Source organism: Poecilia reticulata, chromosome 19 (genome assembly GCF_904066995.2).
Source record: "Poecilia reticulata chromosome 19, P_reticulata-male-v2, whole genome shotgun sequence".
Classification (NCBI taxonomy): domain Eukaryota; kingdom Metazoa; phylum Chordata; class Actinopteri; order Cyprinodontiformes; family Poeciliidae; genus Poecilia; species Poecilia reticulata.
The window spans coordinates 11,202,883-11,224,054 of record NC_088848.1 but is presented as its reverse complement, the minus strand read 5'-3'; the positions used below and the strand labels follow the sequence as shown (position 1 = coordinate 11,224,054).

The 21,172-nt window shown below is 37.3% G+C and overlaps 1 protein-coding gene across 2 annotated transcripts in view; it reads right to left on the bottom strand.

Moving 5' to 3' along the window:
* Positions 1–14,649, bottom strand: part of cpxm2 (carboxypeptidase X (M14 family), member 2) — a 32,070-nt gene extending 17,421 nt beyond the window's left edge. The window contains exons 1-4 of one of the 2 annotated variants that reach the window (XM_008437146.2): positions 14,560–14,649; positions 9,993–10,474; positions 6,509–6,610; positions 2,383–2,492 (exon numbers count right to left, since the gene is read on the bottom strand). In XM_008437146.2, coding sequence (XP_008435368.1) covers positions 2,383–2,492; positions 6,509–6,610; positions 9,993–10,272 — 492 coding nt within the window. In that variant the 5' untranslated portion in view covers positions 10,273–10,474; positions 14,560–14,649. Of the gene's footprint in view, positions 1–2,382; positions 2,493–6,508; positions 6,611–9,992; positions 10,855–14,559 lie in introns of those variants that run through there. The other variant, XM_081600379.1, reaches the window with a different exon arrangement.
* Positions 14,650–21,172: the final 6,523 nt, after the last annotated feature.

Genomic DNA, 21,172 nt, shown 5'->3' with positions numbered 1-21,172 from the left:
ATTATGGCTCAAAAGCAAATATGTTGTTTTTAGTATTGCTATAAAGGAACTCAGTGTTCAGAGGCAGAACAGAATGTCTGTACCGTCTTTGGCTCCTACTTATTTCTAAGTGGATTCAACTTTTTCCTCATGTATCTGAAAACAATTCCAAATACTTGCAAAGCAAAACCAGGCTTTCTGAATGTAAAATCAAATCTCTTATTTCCCGATGGTCAACGCTTTCATTTAGGGCTAATGCTCATTTGGCAATGATAGCAGCCTTCAAATCAGTGGGTAATAGTGCCAAGTGTCATGAAACTCTATACTTTGGAAGCTTTTCCCATTTTTCTGGATGAAAACTCTTCAACTCTGGTCAGTAGACAACCATCTTCAGGACACAACAGAGACTTTCTGGGTTCATGTTTAGAAACTACCAGGTGCTCCTTTTTTACTTTATAAAGCCATCTCTGTGTTATTCATTGCAAATTCCTGTTACTCTTGACACTATCACCATTATTAATGACCAAATTGATGGAAGTAACTGAGGGACTCTTAGTGCTTGATTTTATCTGGTTATAATGCCCTTTCACACTATTGTGTATCAGCTTTGCATTATCTATGGCTGATGATCCAGGATCATCTCTCTGCTTTTCATCTTCAGCCAAACTCATTCCTTCCTGTAAACATTCCATTAGCACACTTGATAAAACACTCTATGAACAATTAGAGTCTTTCTCAATTACTTTCTTTATATCATAACTTTGTGGAGGGACATGTCAATGTGGCATTTTCACCATGATTGTGTGAACCCTTTTCCACCATTGAAAGGGCCATGTTTTGATTTGAAAGAAAAGAGTTTTCTTTTGTGGTATTATGTAATAATTTTTCTGGGGAACTCAATTTTTTTGTCATTACAATTACCAGAAATATTACACCATGTGCTATGGTGTAATACATAAAGATCCATCTTTAGATGCGATGATAAAGAAATACAAAGCACAGATTAAAATTGGACGCAGCACTTGGCACAGTGGATGAAAGCCTGGGGCTATCCTGGTTTTGTTTTCATTCTTATATTCTGGCCGTAGAGTCTGAATGTTGGGATTACCACAACATCAAGATTCATCCATTCTGTTGAGGCTTTTTAACAGTTTCCAAACTTTGTGTTTCTTAGTCATATCTTGATATGAAAATATTTACTACCGCCCTGTTGGTGTCTGGATTATTTTCACTTATTTTTAAGTGAAAATAAAGCAAACAGACTGGAAATTGGCCAAACTCAAACTAATCCTTTCAGCATCTGCTCAATATGTTTCTTCTGGCACAATCTCTGTCCTCCTTTGAACTGTTCACTTTAGCACACACATGTTCCCATCCAACAGACAACAAGCCCATTGTTTTTCTTAATTAAGACCATGTGTTTGTGTATTTCATCACTTGTGGAGCTGGATTTGGAGCAGTTCAACTTGGGAACCAAGAAGACTCCATTTAAAGAGCATCTCCTTGGTAGGTCTTGGAAAATGATTTTAAGGGCAATAATATAATTTATTGTTAGCTTTTATCACAGGGCTTTATAAACTTCATGCTCAAAGATTGGCTCCCATAAAAAAACAAGATTTTTTATTTCAATAGATTTCCCCCCAAGTCGTATTTTCCATTCAGACTTCAAGAATTCAATGTTTTAAATAGTAAATACTTTGTTAAACTAAAAAAAAAGGCCTTAACTTGTACCGGCAGACAGAGGCACAGGCCACTAGCAGGGAGTGTAATGGGGAAAAATAGGCCCCTTAATAAAACCACACATGCACCTTCATCAAGCAAATCTACATACAGACTAGAATCATCACAGAATCCTTTAAAATCTCCCTGCCAGGTCCCAGTTTGACAGTATTTCTGCACGCACAACAGTTCTCCTGACTACCTGTTACTGATTGGATAAACCCCTGATGAGTCTTGCTGAACTTTACCGTTCACAGCTGGAATATGACCAATAACAAAAGACTGCATTTACTGAAGTCTGATTTTGACGTCTCAGATTTGAGGGTCGTAACTCAAGCAACATTTGACTGCCTTCTCCAATGCCTTGTGTTCACAAGTTGTTCCTGCAAGTTGTTTCTCAGTTTTGGGCAGGTAACCTAATAAACCAAATGTGAGTTCAACAGTTGCAATTGAATAATTTATCCACTTTAAGAGTTTTTTTTTTTTTTACTGAAATGAGATGGTATTTATGAGATATGTCTTTCCGGGACGATTAAACATGACGCTGAACTGAAGTCTTTCCTCAGCCATCCCTGAAAGTTAAAAACATCAAGGAAACGCGAGACATCCTAGGTTGTCATGCAAGCCCCAACATATCCATTAAGCTTGGCTAAGACGTAGCAGCACTTTACATTCCCATTTTACCTGAATGTTAAGACGACCTCTGTGTGCACCAAGACCGTAGCGTTTCGTAGACGAAGCGTGAAGCTGGAAGTCATCAATCTTCAGAGTCTCCAGTCCCATGGGAGGGCATTCTAGGCAAAGAGAAAAGACAAATTGGCCTGTGATGTTAATGCTACGTGTAATAATATGTATTACTCTATACACTTCATATCTGCATATAGAGTGTACGACAGCCCCCGTCACCAGGAACCATGAAAGCTTATTTCAGCAGTAATGACTATTTTACACTTTAGCACTGTGAGCTGGAGATGTGGGGGGGAAAGCAGCAAGCAGCTGCACTCAGCACTCTGTCATCAGGCAGCTTCCCTCTAATGCTAATTTAGTGAAGGTTTCAGGCCAATAGAAGAGTATTATTCACTCATTGCAGTGCTTTTTCGGGTGCCAAAAATATCCAACCTTATACCACAAAAAAATGGGGTCTGCAGAAAGAAAAGTGAAGCTTGTGGTGGTAATTTGATGATTAAACTCTTGCATACTCCAAAACATATCAACCATTCATGATTATTATCAATTTTCCACTATGAATATTTGAGAACCTAATAATTTTGGAATGCACATTTATTAAAGTTCATCAAGCCACAACCGGAATGAAATTATTGAGTTGACTAAATCAGCATTTTATGCCAAAAGCAAGTTAACGTAACTTGCTTTTGAAGCTTTAGTTTGTGCTGAAACAGAATCAGGCAACACTCATAGAAGAAAAAGAGAGTTGAGTCGAAACATGCAAAGACTGTCTCTCTTTGATACATTTTAAAACGTTTTTGAGACATAATTTCAAAGTGAAAGAAAAATGATACACAATGACAAATATTTCTTCTAAAGAAAATATGAAAAGTGTGTCAAGCACATGATTAGTCCCCATGACTCTGTGAACCGTAAAGTGCAGTGTAATCAATTGACAATGGAGCTAATTGGTAATCAGAGTCCTCAAAGACTACTGCATATTTTACATGCGTCTCTATTCCAGAACACCAGATTCAAATGATCGTATGCTATCAAAAGTTGCAGAACACTTTTTCAAGTCAGGCGTGTGGCAGAAGGGAAATGTCTAAAACATGCAGAGAAGTGATACCTGAGGACTCAAACTGAGTGGTTTAGATCAAAATATATTCATGTTAAAATAGCTCAGCAAAGGTCCAAGATTTTCAAACACTTGGGAAAAACTGCTGTTTACAATTGGTCTTTATCTACTCTGTGTTTTAGCTACCATGCATGAAAGTAAGAGCAAAACATTTGGTGTGCAGATGTGCAAAACTGGTAGAGACGTGCTCCCAAAAACTGCAATTACTTCTGCAATTAAAGGTGGGCTGGATACAAATTCAAGCCACACTTCTCAGATTTTTTATTTGTAAAAAGTATGGAAATTGTGCATCCTTATCCTCACACTTCACAATTTTGCTTTACTTTGTGTTGGTTTATCACATAATATCTACCAAAAATCCTTTATGTCTGTCGCTTAAACAATACTTTAAATAAATCCATGGAGTATGAATGCTTTTGCAAGGCTCTATAACTTCCCTCAGCCATGAGATATCCGCCACAATATAGTGCCGCCAAGTAGAGAGATATCTGGACCTGAGAAAAGTGGTAGACAAGCCATGCCCAGATCATCAGAGGATGGGCATTGTTGTAATGCAACTCTGTTGCATTACAACAATGCAATAAAACTATGCAATCACACTTTGTCATGCAGTCATCTTTAAAGATGTCCTAGACAAGCTCAGCATGAATGAGTAGCAGACACCGATATAGTTTGTTCCAAAAATTTGTCTTGCAAGTCTTTATTATGGAAAAACTTCTGCAAAACATCTCTTCTGAAGAAATTCAAATTGCACTTGCCTGAGAAGGTTTTCCTTTCATGCCGGAGGGAGTTGCCGTTTGTTTGAGCAAACTCCAGCATTTAAGTGACTGCAGAAACTGAGATGGTGCTGACTAAATGCATCTCTTTGTGTAGGAATCTCTCATCTCTTTACACTACAGTGGATGCTAACCAATAGGGCCAAATGGGCAAATCAAAGCTGACGTGTGAAATCTCTGCGGGTCGGCAGCTCTTTTGGGTTAGATCAAGCCAGAGCACAGAAATGGAACATCAGAGGAAGAATTTCCGATTCAACGCTGGTCTGTTTGTACATGCAGCACATGCAGCACATGCCGCACATGTCGCTGTCACACGGCCAGGACTCCCTTCACAAATGAACTCCCTGTGGTAAAACATGAGGAGGATTTGGACTTGCTTTTTTACAGATTTTATTCATGGAAGTTTGGAATAAACTACTGGAATGATGTAGATTAGAAAAAGGAAACAGCTGTGCAAGGACAAACAATGAAAATTTGTATGAGCAAGAGACAGCATGTAATGTAAAAAAAAAAACCAACAACACACAATTATTTAGGGAAAGGTTAGTGCCTCGTTTAAAACTGGAGTTTAAAGTTTAACTAATAAACCAAACGAATAAGCAGGGAAACTCATACAACTTAATTTTTGAATGTTTGTCCGAACACTGGAGTTGCCAATCAACATATTTGACAAACCCTCGTCACTGAAGGAAGGCCAAAGCAACAAGGCTAGCTCCACAGACACACTCACACAAAGCAGATGTGTTTCTGCCATGCTGCAAAGCCGTAAATCATTATCAACATCTGTGCACAATTCAGAGAGACCCACACAGGAATAAAGCATCTGGCTCCAACAATAACGTGTAATGTGAATCATATTTTAGAAAAACTGACATTTATCTCTTCCTATAACGCTCTTGGGATGTCAGTCCACTCAGAGGTTATGCAGGGCATTGAGATCTGGTTATTTTCTCAACATTTGGAGGCTTTTTTATGCTTTGCGTGTATTGATTATGTATTGTATGTCGTTTATCAAGTGGAAGCTTCAAGCTACCTCTAAACAAAGAGTTCTTGACAGATTTGAATGTTGTGGATTTCCGAGAACAGTAGAAGACACGAAAAAAAAGCCTTACATACAAAATGTATTATATTTTCATATAGTTTCACAAATAAAAAATGTATTATATGAAATTAATTGGAAAGCTACTTGGAGTCATAGAACCAATGTTCCTTTCCTGAAAGCAAGACTATTCTCACCCCTTAAACGTTTTCACATTTTATTCTGCCACAACTCAAATTGAAAAAAAATTATCCACAGTTTTTGAAACGTTATAGAAATATAAATCTGAAAAGTGCGGTGTGTCATTTCTGATAATTCTTTGCAACACAGATCTAATTCAGACTATAAGAATATTATCTGTGAACATCTATTTTAAAGTGTTGCCTCATATTTACTACATATTAACTACAATTTGTAACTATTACACATTACAATTAATATTTAATAGTTACAATTAAGTATTAATTGTTAATAGTTAATTGACAACTATTAAATGTAGTTACATATTACATTTAACTATGACTAGTCATAGTTACTTACATGTAACTATAACTAGTTAACATTTAACTAGTTATTTAAGTATAACTAGTTGAATGTAATTAGTTATAACTTACAAAGTGATATTTAATATAGTCACTTTATAGCTATATTAAATGTAGTTACAAAGTGGAAGATGTATTTAGAACTTAAGATGAACCTCATAAAAGGATAGAAATTAATCTAATCCTATTATATAGTCCTTAATCCTATTAATCCTCACACTAGGAAAACTATAAGTATTTTTCAAAGCACCTGTGCTTTGCACTCTTAGTAAAGAGAGTTCAATTAGCATCCAAGAAAAGCTACTGAGGTATCTGGTCTGAGTGTAGCAAATTTATTGCAACCCATTTATTGCAAATTTATTGCAACCAACACAACACCTTGCAGCCAAAGAGGACATTAGTGCCTCTGTGGTTGAAATCTATCCTGTAGAGCATCATCTATATAACCAGACCCTTCCTCAAAGTAAAAATAGTTATTCCCAGAACATTACACCTTTCCAAAATATTTGTAATCTCAGAGAAGTCCTGTTATCCCATCCTAACAGATCCTGTGGAGATGGAAATAGGTTTCTGACTCTTTGGGGAAAGATAGATTTTATGAGCTCAATAAATTCCCTCCACAAGCAAGTAGCTCTGGTTTTTCACTCACCCTCTGTCATCGAGTTGAACTCTGCGGCTCCTTCTGAGATGATGTTTGATTCTTTCAGGGTGCTCTTCTTGTTCTTCACTGTCTTTCTGTTGGGTGTTTTCACTGAGAAAATGACAAAAAAAAAACTGAACACAGTCAACTTCCATCTTTTATTATATCATAGAAACTTGTATGAATCTTCTTCTAGGATTTTGTGAGAAGTGTGAGACCCTTTTCTTCGATACCCCTATTAAAATTGCATGTGATAAACAAGTCGTGGAAACGTATGGGCTCTTTCCATGTCAGTTTCCGTGTTTGGGGATATAGCGACTTCCGGTCTATTGAAAATGGCATTTTACACTAGGGGCTTGCATATGGAGCTAGCTCCATACTCCCAAGGCTTGCCCAAGGTAAGAATTAATGATCGATCCCAAGCCCCAACAAATAAGCTGGAGAAAGATTTTAAGATGTATGCCTCGCTATTCATTCACATATACAAAGGTTTACTTTCTTTAAACTTTGTGGCTAACATTAACTTTAGCTTATGCTAGTAGCCAATATTCTCAGACATTTTTCTTACAAAAATGTGCTATTAAAGTATCTAAACATTTTAATTAATTCTAACGGACAATGTTTTTACCTTATTTTGTATTTATTTTCAAGTATATTATTTGTGTTTATTGTAGTTGGTGTCAAATAGAGACCATATAACGGTTCTGGCTTTTTGCTTCCGAAGCATGAGGAAGCACAACACGCCCCATGGCTTAAAAGTAAGGCAGCACTGGTGTGAGTTCTAGTTCAGCTGACTGTTCAGGTTCAAAGTTGTTGCTTTTAGAAAAATATGGCCGTGTTTCTTAAGGTCTATTATATCGTTTTATTACTTTGGCATGCTTCTTGTTAAGAACTCAAATAGGATTGTGTAGTGTGTACAAGCGGATCAGTTGCTCAGCTGTCTGGCTGTTCCCATACACTGACTCTTTCAGGCTGAATACAGAAGTGATTTCATGGAAATAACACAGGGACAACTCCTTTATTGACCATCTGTCTCCCCCCGGTAGTTTTAGGCGGAAGAAGCTGATCCAGAGTCAAGTGAAGGCTGCTAACTTTGCTGTGCGGTGTATAACTGATAGCTATGAATATTTACAACCCACCGTCTTCTTAATTCAGGATCGCTTGAAAATCCATGAAAACTCAAAAGTCCATTATATTTGGAAGATAAGAATGTTCATAGTATTGCTTTATTGGCGTCTGAAATACACTTTGTCTTTTCTAGCTGTCATGGTAACTCAAAGCGGAAACAAGAAAGTCGTATTTCGCTCATGTGGATGTGACGTCAGCTCCGCCAGAGCAAATTGTGATAAAAGAATGCAAAATGTCACATGGGTAAATCAATATAAACCTTATACATTTAGATTGACAGAAAATTTACATTTGTCCACAGAAATATTCATAACTTATGCCAAAATGGTTGCACTTTTTATAGATTTTGCCACATTAAAACCACTAACTTCCGTTTGATCAAAATATTGTGTGATGGTCCGAAAATAACATTAAGCATAACTTTAGTGCCAAAGTACAACTATGCATGATTTTTAAAATGTTGTACCCATAATAAATCTGGATATGGAAAGCCTTTGTTTTGAGTTCCTCAGTTGGAACCATAAACAAAAACAATGACACAGCACTGCAGGACTGAGTGACTGTATCTTGTATACTCACATTTCTAAACTCAGAAAATCAAGTTCTAATTGAACCAAAATTGTCAGAAACAAATGACATAATTTACAAAGTTACTTTCTAAGTTCTGCCATTACTTTAAGCACTTCAGTGCCTAGCAATGACACAGGAGTAGTAAATCGAGTCCTATATTACATTCAACTTAAGAGCTCATTTTCTGATTAAATAAACACTCACCAGTTTGAGATAGTAGACATTGCATTGCTCAAGTGGATTATATTTACAAAACAGTTTGAACATTAAAAATATATTAATATAATCTGATGCCGAGTTTTTAATTCAGAGGTAATGAAAACACTTCATCTTTAATTGATGAAAGGTACATCAGGCAGTTTATCTTCCTGCATTTCATTACATTTGAGTAGAGCGATATGGATCGATGCCATTTCGGGTCAAAAAAGAATTTTGAAAAGAATACTGTCTGTGCTCAAGTAGCAAAACTGAACTTAATAACCTATGCTTGTGGTTTTTAAACACCCTGAGGCAAAGCTTCATTAAGAGGCCAAAATACTGCAGATACAATTACCTTCACATTATAGAGAAGTTATTGCTTTATTACATTTGACATACAATATTGGTTATTTCCTGCCATTTAGATTTTTTTTAGCTTTAGCTAGACATTAGAAACTAAAATTATGTTTAACTACAATTTTATAATTTATTGTAACTACACAAAGTTGTACTTTTTTTCCTGCAAAGTGCCTTAAGACTGTTTTTGTTTTTATTATATGGACCTACTGTGTGCAAAGCTTTGTAAAATTCACCTTTTTTTCAGTTCTGGCATGTGTACACAGTGTTATCACATGTCCTTCAACTTCTTTCAAGCACCATATGTTCTCAGTCTTCTTTAAGTATTTTTTCCCCTGTCCAACTTGGTTATGAATCTAAAATGAGGAGTCACTAAGAAATCCAACAAGTGGACTATTGACAACCTCTGGGTTACACGTATAGAAGTTATTTTATGTTGCTGACAGTTATTATGGGAGCCTATCAACACTATCGTTATTTGTTGTAATAATACCAGAGGAAAGTTTTTTTTTTATCAAAAAAGAGGGGAGCAGCAAGCTTTGCTTTCATCCTCCACCCACAGTCCCACCTGCAGACAGTTTCCCTGCTGAAACATGTAAAGTCACATGCCTGCTACATGAGGTCAGCATGACTTCATTCAAACACAATATGCTCAGAAACACCAGATACCATCACACCCCTCACTGTCATCCAATCACCTTTCAGTTTTTTTTTCATATGCTAACATTTGTGGTGCACATTTCTGCTGCGTGAATATTACTTCTGCTTCAGCAACTTCTGCCTAGCATAGAATTTATGACCCTGCTGGAAACAGAAACATTACTCTAACCTACACACATTTGAGGAGGATTATAACACATCCTCCTAACACATTGAGGGGATTATAAAGGAGGTTATTGATTTCTAAAGATAATGTACATTCACATCACTCTGACTTTATCATCTGTAGTTAATTTCACATAAACATATCAAAGTATTCATTTGTTTATTTTTGTTCTTTTTGCTTTTAAACTACCAATAGAAAACATTGCATTAATATTTTTACTGAAGTTTGGTTGGAACCATATGTAACTTATGCAACATAGTTACACTAGTATGCCTACTTTAACACTGGCCATTGACAATATGAAATGGTAATCCACTGTCATCTAGTGGCAACACTGTCTTATAGAAGTTTGCTGAAAGTTTTACCAGAACCTAAGTTTTCCATGCAGCACTATTTGAAGCCGTCTGCTTTTACCTGCTTTTGTAGGATCAGTGATTTTATCTGTCTTCTTGACATTTCCCATCTCTCCCTTAGGCATTTTCCGTGCTGACTTCTGTTTCGGCTCTCCTTGTGCGTTGGCTGTCGAGGAAATGGACTTCTCCGGCATTCTAACCTGATTGTACCGTTCCCTTGTGAGCATCTCCTGCATGTAGTTATCCTCATCCTCTTCAACAGAGGCAAGGCTGAGGTCTGCAAGCCCTACAAAGAGCAGCAGAGCCAGAGGGGTCAGAAGGCTGAGGAGTTGCCCTGTCATGGCCCGAGGAGGGGGATTATCTCCGTTTGAAAGTCAAGATCTAGTCTCCAGATGAGCCTCCTGGTGCTGCCGGTGCTGCGTCCCATCAAGTGCTCGTCTTTCGCTTCCCCTCCCCTCCAAAGCAAAGAGTTCAGAAAGTTGTCAGAGCGCTCCAAGTCTGTAATGAAGGCAGCGGAGCCAGAGGGTCCATGGACGCCTCGGTCTGGGAAAAATACAGTGAGGGAGGGAGAGACAAAGACAGCAGCTGATGAGGGAGCAGGCAGGAAGGAGGCAGTGAGACAGGTGATTCACACAGAAACTTTTTTTTTTCCCTCCATTTCAAACCCACCCAGCTTGCAGACACATTACATTAGTAATGCGATTTTATTAGTCTGGGTAAAGGTGAAATGGGGACAGAAACTTGACACTTATCTTCTTCTCCTCCCAGTTTGTTTTGCACACGAGCTGCTTTAACAAAAAGAAAAGTTTATTTTTTAAACCAGGAGAAATAATTCAGTCTTTTGAATCACTTTGTTTTTATTCTAACAAACAGTAGTGATCAAAAGTCATGCTTTAAGTTAAGTGTCAATTCAAAAGCTTCTATTCACCACAAAGCATTTTATAAGACAAACAGATCAAATTGATATCAAAATATACTGAATTTCATTCAGTCTGATATATCCCACATATATAGTTCTATTCAGATCCAATTCACTCCAAATTAAGATGCAGTCTCAGTGGATATTTTAACGCCACAATGTAAAAATGTATTTATTTACAGAAGCCCATCCGACTTCATCACTTTGCAAGAATCCCTGAGCATGATCAAGCAAGTAGCAACTACAGAAAGGAACCGCTCCCTTTTCATCGGATGAACCTTATGACAGATCCATATTCAATATTAGTGGCAACCTGCCATGACCGGCTGGAGAGGAGAGAACAGGAAGGAGACAGGTCCTCACAGAACCACTAAGCCAGGAGTGATTTATATGGAAATGAAAAACGGAGAGCTCACAATGTATATGAGACTAAAATGCACAGTCAACAATAGAGACGCAGCTAAACATCCAAACACTGAGGCAGGATGACTTTCTGTGAGAAAGAAACTCGAGGAGAATATAGAATCTCAATGGCAGCATCGGCTCCATCCAGGAGAAAAACACAACCACGGCTTATATTTTCCAGTCAGAAGTGTTCTTGTAAAGTTACAGTTAGCTTAATTTTGAGAAGAGGTCATAAAGAAGTTGCGTTTATGTTGTCCTGAAATGATATATGTCATTTAATACAGCATTCCTTTGGAAAAAAAAAATCATTTGGTCATTATCACAAAGCTGCAGATAAACAGATCATTGTGAATTATTGGTACAATCCACCAATTCTGTTGGCAAATAATCAAACTCATTCACATGCATACAGGCTTCCTTTTAATCTTCACACATGTTAATGAAATTAACATGACAACAGAAAGTTCAAGTCAAGTCTCAACTGTTTGGAGGACAAATCTAAGTTAAGTCTGAAGTTTTATCATTTTTGCCACTTAAGTTACTATATTTGAAAGAGTCATGACAATGGAAGAAAAAAAACAAACAAATATTGCTATCAAGGACTCTAGTGAGGAGAAAAACAACTTAAGCACTGAGACAGCATTGCCCTTTGAAGAAAAACAAAGTAAAGCCAGCAATACGTTTATGAATGACTGTCTGTGAAAGAGACACAGTTAAACTAAGAAGCACTAAGCCAAGGATACTTTGCAGAAGAATAAATATAGAGTACACACAGTTGTTGACAATTGTAGTTCATCACATAGCCCACCCTCTCAGCCCTTCCCCTGCAAACACACACATGCACACACACCAAATAAAAACACTATTATAGAAGCAATGAACACTCAGCACATTTTATAGGAAAGAAGATCAGGAATTACAGAAAGTTAATGGCAACAAGAGCTCCATCAATGACTGTCCAGGAAAGAGACACAGCTGGACACAAAAATCACTGAGCTATGAGCTCTGCCATGGTAAAAAAAAAAAAAAAAAGAAAGCAGGATTGGTATCCGTTGCCTTACATGAACTAAACTTCTGAGAAACACTAATGAAGAACTTGTTGCTTTCGAGCACGCCGCTCTGCTTTTTGCACTGCTTTGCCTGTTTCACTCAACACATCTGAGGGCCGAGCAACACTTTGCACATTAACAAGCACTTGAAATTTTCCCAAACAAACTGCCTGCGGAGCCAGACATGTTTCTACACAGGGATGGCGCGCTGCCTCGTGTGTCACCGATCATTACATCAGCATCGTGTATTGCTCGGGAAGCTTTTACCTCCTAATTAATTATTCCCTACCTCAGACTGACTCAAATAGAGCAGCTGGTGAAGCTTTGCTTTCATTGGAATAAAACATGTAAAGCAAGATTTCTTTGACTTTTATTTATACTGCTCAAAAAAATAAAGGGAACACTTAAGTATTCACTTAAGTGTTTAAGTGTTTAAGTGTTCCCTTTATAATGTTAGTATAATGTATTACTAACATTATAAAGAAACAGATCTTATTACAAAGCTCAATGTTTTCTATGCATCTTATTTTAGTGTGCTTTTTGACAATACTGTGCAAAAGCATATTGGATCTTAATTTAAAGTTTTTGAAATCTTGCCATGCAAAGATGAAAATCCCTTAACCAGCCTGATTGATTGAGTACCAGTTTAGATGACAACTGGAAAAAAAAAAAAAAAAGATGCTCAGTAAGGCCTGGAAAGATGCTCGGAAACCCAACTTATACCTGAAACTGAGAGCGCGTCTGAACAGAAGCACAAAGGGGGAGCTTAGTCGGCAGTCGAGTCACAGAGGAACAGGATCAGGAGTGGGTGGACAGCTCAAGGCTGCCAGCCTCTGTGTACTGCTGGCACAATGCTTTGCCAGCCACGCAGGCGCTCAGCATTCGCCCACTTCACATCGAGGCTACACCCATCCTCAGCTGTCTGACGTGGGGAGGGAACGGAAGGAGGGATGAGAAAAAGGCTGCCAGGAGGACTATAAGACTTTACAGCATGAAGAGGCCTGGGAGACATACAAAATCCTTCTTCTCTGCACAGCTTCAAAACAGCTTCAACTCAGCCATTTGACATGCTAAATGTTGTGGCACATGGCAGCAAAGACAGGTTTGCAGAGAAATCCACAAGACATTGATGTATAGCTGTGCAAATGTAGGGCAGAAAATGTGCATGATTGTTTGACTTTGTCTCTGTGGTTTTATTAAAGTTAAGTAAACCACCTTTCCATGATTATGAACCAAGTCAACAACTTTTACAAACAGAGCCACTGAAAGTTATTAGAAAAGTTGAAAGCTGTCTGCTTAGTACGTTCTTGTCTAAAAGTTACCATCCATCTTGATTTATGTTTTGTCTCTGAGCCTCAGTGAATAAAAGCCTCCTCAGTTGTTTTTTGTTTTTTTCTTTTGCAAAGCCTCTTGGATTTCCATTTTCTGTCCATGTTTTCCTGGCTGCTATTATCTTGAGTCTGTCTTCTCCATGAAGTCTGCAGATTAATTTTTTTTTTTTCCATCTCTTTTACTTCTTAGAAGTCTTTAAACTTTGAATTTGTGTGTGATACATTTAATTAAGCAACACATCTTGAAAGTATTTTCTTGCTGTTCTCATTATGCATCAACTATTTGGTATCAAGACACAAAAAAGATTTAGAAAAGATCTGGATTTAGAAATTGTTCATCAGATTGGTTATACACAGATTAAATTTTTTTTTAAGATGCCACATCTAAATGTCAGTTACCAAAGTTTTCTCTATGGAGTTGAGCCAGTATGCTAACAGAAGGGTAAACTTTGCTTACAGGGGCAAATTTGGCTTTTTATAAATGTCTGTGCTTATCAAGTAACCAAAAAGATATGATGTGACAACTGACAGAGCACCACTCATCACTTCTTTTTAGGTGACTTTGCTTTAAAACTTCAGTTAGCAAGCTACATGTGGCAAGCATTTTTAGCTAGGTGCAGGCTAGCAAACCAGATAGCCTCACTACTAACAGAGCTAACATTAATTTGTTAAATTTGGGTCACTTGATAAAAAGCATGGACTTCAAAAACGCTAGATATTCTGTTCATTGAGCGCTTAAAAACTACTGTTAAGTTTAGCAGATGTTTCTGTTAATTTTGTAACTTATCCTGTTCCTATTTTAATTTGGTCATCTGATTTATTTTGTTTACTATTCTCTACTTACTTGCTGTTTTACCTGTAACACCTTTTCCTATTTTTATATGTCTCATTAGTTTAGTCATGTTTGGTTTACATATTATTTACCTTCTTTTTTTGTTCACAGGTGTTTTGTCATTTCCCAGCGCAGTTCCTGCTCTCCCGCAGCTGTTCAGGTAATCAACCTCACCTGTTCCTTATGTCAGTGAACACCATCCATATGGGGTCTATATTCCTCTCTTTTCTTTCTACTTCCTGTTCTCTGCTCTGTTCATACTGCTTTGCTCCCTGCAAGTTAATTTAGAGTTATACATGAATGTGACCCATGTTGCTTTTTTAAATCAATGTCATTTTGGCTTAAAATATGTGTTATCACTCTAACACTGTGAATAATTTTACTCATACCATAGCATAGCAATTTTATACCTTTCTCTGCTGGGATGGCACTGTGCTGCAACACCTGATTCAGGTGACGCATGCAAACAGGTTTTTTGCTTTTTTGCACGTGCATAAATAATAATATGCCATCAAATTAATTAGTCATTAGTTTAAGGTGTTCTCATGTAACACAGGGTTGTTGGTAAAATAGATGAGATTTTGCAGCACTTTTGTAGACAAACTAATAGCTCTTTACACTTTAATGACACTGATCAATAGGAAACGTGGGTCCTTGCCCAAAGGCACATGTGGCAGAAGGAACCTAAAAATATTAACCCACAACTTTTGCAAGGATCCAGACTTTCTTGCAAGTTTGTAAAGTGAACTTGACAAATATTTCTCAAAGGTTTCTGACGGAGTAGTAAAGTTTTATTTTTATGTGGACTTTGCATGCCTTTTCACTTATTTTTATTTCCACTTGGAAGCAACGTGTAAAGAAAATAGCTTTGGAAGTCCATCATAGGACATAATATTTCAGTGTAGGACCAATGGAGCATAACTAACGGAACGGGTCACAGTCCCCCAAGCCAACAATAATCTTAAACTGCATCCAAAACTGGAGAGGGTGCTGCTTTTTAAGCCAAACTTGGAACTGGTGCCATAGAGATATGCTGGTTAGCCTGACAACTACATACAAGTTTTGAGATATGAATCCTGAGTCTGTTTATGTGTTTGTAGTGACCTCTTGGAATCCTAAGGGACCACAAGTCAACTTGGAAACAATGTTCTTTTGGGACTATCAAATAAGATTGAGTTATGTATCATTCTTGAAATTAGAGTAGCTCGGTTTTGGACGAGTTTACATTTTGCAAGCTTCAAAAGCAGGTTTTTCTGAAAAGGTTGGAGGACAGAATGTTCCCAGACATTCAACCAATTGATATGGATTATGTCATGGTTCAGCTTTACTTGTTAAGCTAGAATTTGTGCTGCACATTAACAGGAAATCATTAGCTCCTAAATTATATCCATAAATTCCCCCATTGTTCTCTAACGATTCCGGGGGGTTTGTTAGTTTATAAAATACTACTCCAGGCACTGTTCAGTTCATCATTCAATTATTAAAATAACATGGAACAACCACAAAACTATCAAAAACATTGTAGTCAACTTAAACTGAGAGGCTGGCCCAAGACAGTTTTACTCAGAGAAGCAGCCATGAGACATCCTAAAGAGTTAAAAGGTTTTGGCGTTGATGCAATACATCAACTCAGGTGGAAAAACTGCAAACAAAAGATATTTTTTAAATTGTGGATGCTTTCATTAACATTGGTGAGAACCTGCTTTTCTTTCGCGTCAGTATTACTGGAAACATGGCTTTTACAGAATGTATTAAAGAAACCCCAGACATGACCAACATCTTTAAAAGCATTGCAGGATTTCACAAACATATTCTTTGAACCAGGCAGAATGTCAGCATTAAAATACCTTGTCTAGTCTCAGAGAGTCAGACCAACCAGCTCCTTATCAGGCTGCGTAGCAGAGCAGCTCAAGGCATAGCTGTTTTGACAATAGCCGTCTCTCTAAGCAGAGAACGCCGAAGGTAGGAGAGTGACGGCTCCTGCCTCCACGCATAATCTCTCCTAGGAAGAAATCCCTGGCTGTATTCCCATTAATTGGGTGCCGGTGCTTACAATGACAGTGTTGTGGCAAGCTGCAAAAACCTCCCTGCTGCTACTTTGTCACCTTGTAATTGATGAAAAGGCAAGGGTGACTAAAAGAATCTGAGAAGGGAAAAGATTAATGTACAGTAATACGTTGCTGGTAAGGATCATACTGGATACTTTAAAAAGACAGGTTGTTTTTTTTGTTTTTTTTAGCAACACCGTGTTACTTATCCCCTCGGAAAGTAAGCAAAAGTAAGTGACTGTGCTTTGCAAAGGTTTTCTTGCAGCAAACTCCTCAGATTTTATTGTATTACAGCCAGGTGCAAAACGTTTTGCAAGGCAATATTACACATCATATAGAAATATTAAGTATATAACTAAAACGTCATGCTGTGTCCACTTAATCAGGCAAAATGCATACTTCACTTCTCTGTGATCCAAAACTAAGCACACCATAATGATTGTAGGACTCTGAAGTGTGTCTCTTTAAAAATATCTGTTTCTCACGCTACTGACACCAGGAAGAATATAACAATCTGTATTTGCAGGTTTAATCTCTTGAATCTAATTTGCGGGCTGGGGATATTTTCTTAAAAAAAAATAAAAAATACAAACAGCTGTTTGGACTTTGAAAAACTGACTGAATTGAGCTGTGAACATGTTTGACTGCTGTATGACCACAGAAGATTAGAACTAGCGGTGGACTTCTCGTGTCCATGGAAACTGTGTGAAAGACGATAATGGTCAATTTAAAACACCACCACACATGACACACAGAAAGCTTTGAGATATGAATCCTGAGTCTGTTTATGTGTTTGTAGTGACTTAAGAGGTACATCAATATTCACTTGTCATATGTTTCTATAATAGAAGAGCTAGATCGGACATTTATCTAAGGCATTCATGATTGTTTCTTTTTTTTCTTGATTTGAAAAAGCTCAGTTGATTTTCTGTGAATGCATGGTACTTTTGAAATCTACAATAAGATATTAGAACCCAAAAAAATACCAGTTTAACAAAATGCACTCTTTCTTTTGCATTTTGAATCAAAAATAGCAAATAACATTTCAAAAGAAATGTTTCTTATTTCTTTGAACTCATTTCAAAGTCTGGTTTGGAAAACTATTAATAAATGTATTAATAGTTTTCCTAACTTCAAAATAATGTTGCTGGTAGTGGGAGCTCTCATTTCTTTCCACTGATTTTTTCTTTTGAGTAGTTTCTGTTTGAATCAAACATCAAAATTGATGGAACAGCTCATTTGTTTGTGCCGATTAGTGCTACTTAATTAATTTTTCATATGAATTAAGATATATGGAGTTATTTCTCAGTAACGACAGCTAAAGTGCTGCCAGTTGTAATAGTTGTACACACATGGATGCGGCATGGATTTGGAGCTGACAAATCCATGGGATGCTATGAATAATAACCAATATCTCTGAAAAATGTCTAAGACACCTTGGTAAATCTAAACAACAAGAAATCAAACAAAAGGGGATTCACTGGCAAGGTGTACCCAACAAAGTGGCCACTGAGTGCTGCCGAACATGTCCTTCAAGATCACTCACAAGGTCTTGGACTGAACACAAATTGTAGGAATTGTGAAACCATTATGGTGGGAGGGGGCTCCAGCTGCAAGCACCAAAGCAGAGCAATATTCAAAAGTGAAAGAGAGCATGATTCTGATTGAAGACGACAGTGAACACAGTGTCAAAATGTTAGGCAAGGTAAAGGAAAAAAAAAAACAAAATCAAACTTTTCTCTTGTCTCAATGAGTGCAGTTGTAGATGTAGGACCTTATTAAATTAGAAAGGAAAACAAAATACTTTTTGTTCCTGAAAGGACATCTGTCAGTTTAAGTGCTTCGAGGAGAAGCTCCGCCTAGGCGCAGTTGTAACCACATTAGAATTCTGTTCTTGTTCTGAAACTCTTGGTCCAACTCTGATGGGGGAGCAATGACCCTGGGTGCATTCAACTCAGCTCAGACAGAGACACAGCAGCACTTAAAAGAGACCATTGAGGAGAAAATAAAGGAAGAAAAGACGACGTCTGGTTTAAGTAATAATCACTAATCACTTTCAGAAACCTCCAAGACACCTAAAACATAGCTGAATTACCCAAAAGGACAGATAAACAAACATCTGAATGAGGATAAAACATTGTAAGCCATTTAGAGAAACACACAGGAAGTCTTATCCTCTGCCAGAGACCATTTCTGCTCCTGCTGCACGTGTCCAAAACAGATAAAAACAGCATAACACTGTATATCACAAACAGATGTTTAGGGCCCAGCCTCTCCAACAAATATTTGAGGAAAGAACAGAAAAGGACATGCCTGGCTCTTGTGCTTCATATCTGTGAAGCAGATATTCTGCCATTCAAGAAAAGAATATAATGCAATTATGTACATGATGTTTGTTTTTTTTTATTACTGCAAAATCATGCAAGCAGAGACAGATTTATTTATTTTTTTATTGTCTTTTTCGTTCTTGGATTCCTCGTCGTCTCCATCATCAGTGATTATTACTGGGCGTCACAGAGCCTTTTTAAATACAGCTGGCAGACCATCAGAGCATGCAGTGAGCATGATGGATGCATGACCTTGTTTGTTCAGAACATTTCTTTTTACTGCAAGACATTCTCCATAAACATAACTGGGTGAAGATAGGAGTCAAATCAGGACTTTCTCCTTTTTGCTTGTTTAACGATATGTTGGTAAAAGTGTTTTTTTTTTTTTTTTTTTCATTTTTCATAACTGTTTTTTAAGTACTAAAAAAACTGTAAACTGTTACTATGGGAGGGACCTCAGCTTAAATTAAAGTCTTGTTTGGAAGTTTATCCAAGCTGATATGAAATGGTCCTTGAAACTTTTTTCCTCCAGTAATATCTAACATCCTGTTGTAAATCCCACAAATATGACCTGAAATGGCCTGCCTCCGTGTCGCAGGGTCAGGGGATCCATCGCCATGCCTTTGGCATCTAGATTACTTCATTTTCAAGTCAATAGAACTTGAAGGATAATGGAAATGGAAGCGTACAGTAAGGGCTTCTTTTTCCATTTTGTCAGTAAATCCAGTTTAAAGGCAAAGCCTAAATCCCATTCCATGCTGCCAGTAGCACCAAGACTCTCGACCTGGAAGTTATGACTTTGTGTGTGGATTAACTGAATGAACAATATTTACTGTGTACGGCAGGGTATTAGGGGCCTGCTAAGAAAATTTAAAAAATGAAATTATGAGAATAAAACTGAGAATGATTCTTGTAATACTCTGACTGTTCTTGTGATATTATGATTTTATTATTGTACAAATTTATTCTGATAATATTTTAACCTTTATCTTGCAATTTTATGTTTTTGGCCCTAATACTCTCGCATAACCTTACTAATAAGATATGTAACGTGGCCTAATTTACCTAATGTGACAAGTTGAGCAAGGAGTGCGTTAATTGGTCAAGCAGTCAAGAGGCCCATGAGTTACAGACAACTATTAGTCATATTCTCAAGAAATCTGGTCTTTGCGGAGTGGGAATATGTTTGCCATAATCTTGCCATAAGCTGTGTAGTGAACCCTGACAAGACATGGCAGAAGGTGCTTTGGTGCACTATAAGCAATGTCACATTTTTAGCTAAAAGTCTATATGTCTTTTTAACACCACGCATCTGAATTTTGTGGACGAGTGGTACAAATAAGGTCACTTTTGAAAGAATTTAAAAATGCATTGAACCCATAATATATAATGTCTTTTGGTATTCTTACGTTATCAGATGCCCCATTGCTTATGCAGTGGGGCAGAGATCAAAATAAACTTGCCCCCAGAAAGGATTAGCTTAAGATGATATTCATTGTATTTTTTTGCTGAGCTTTTCCCAGCTATAAAACACCATTGCTGCTACATTTAAATGATTCCCCGTGTTTGCCTTAGCTAGTTGTACTAATAGTTATCTGCTAAACTCCTTTGCTGTTCTTGAGGTTTATTATTCATACTCCCTTTGGCCTGTGTTGGACTGAATTTTAGTTTCTCATTTTGTGGAGGTGAGGCCAAATATTAAGTCTTTGTTACCATAATAAATTAATTCCACATGAGACGGTTGATTGAGTGAACGTTCAGCATCTGAAAAGACAATAATTTTCCATGGCGACATGTTATATTTTTATTGTACTGTGTCCAAAATTCAGCACAGAAGCAATAAAAAGCATTGGAAAAGCCAGATGTAAAACTAAATGTGCATTTGAAAGAAGCTCTCCACAACGTTTTCTTTGGGCTGTAATCTTCCAGGTCCCTGTCAGTCACTGTAGACTGACACAGCACAGACCAAGCTGCAGAAAGTTTGACTAATAATGGTAAATTCCAAGGAAATGAAAGTTGGTCGGAGGCATTCATTGGCACTGAACCTATAAACCAGACCTTCGAAAAGTAAAATATTCAAATGTCATTCAGTCAGTTCTTTTCTCTTCAGATGGCTTTGATTTAAGTGACAGAGAGATGTGTAACTATTCAACAGGAGAACTGCATTTCCTGTTTTATTGCAGTATGGACATTATACTGATCTAGTGAAGTTCAAAAGCTTCTAGTTAACGTTTTCCAGTTGAACCTGGGAGAATCTGAAAAGTGCCAAAAGAACAGAGCAGCTTACTGACATCTGACTTTCTTTCAAAGGATTGGAAATTAAACTGGTT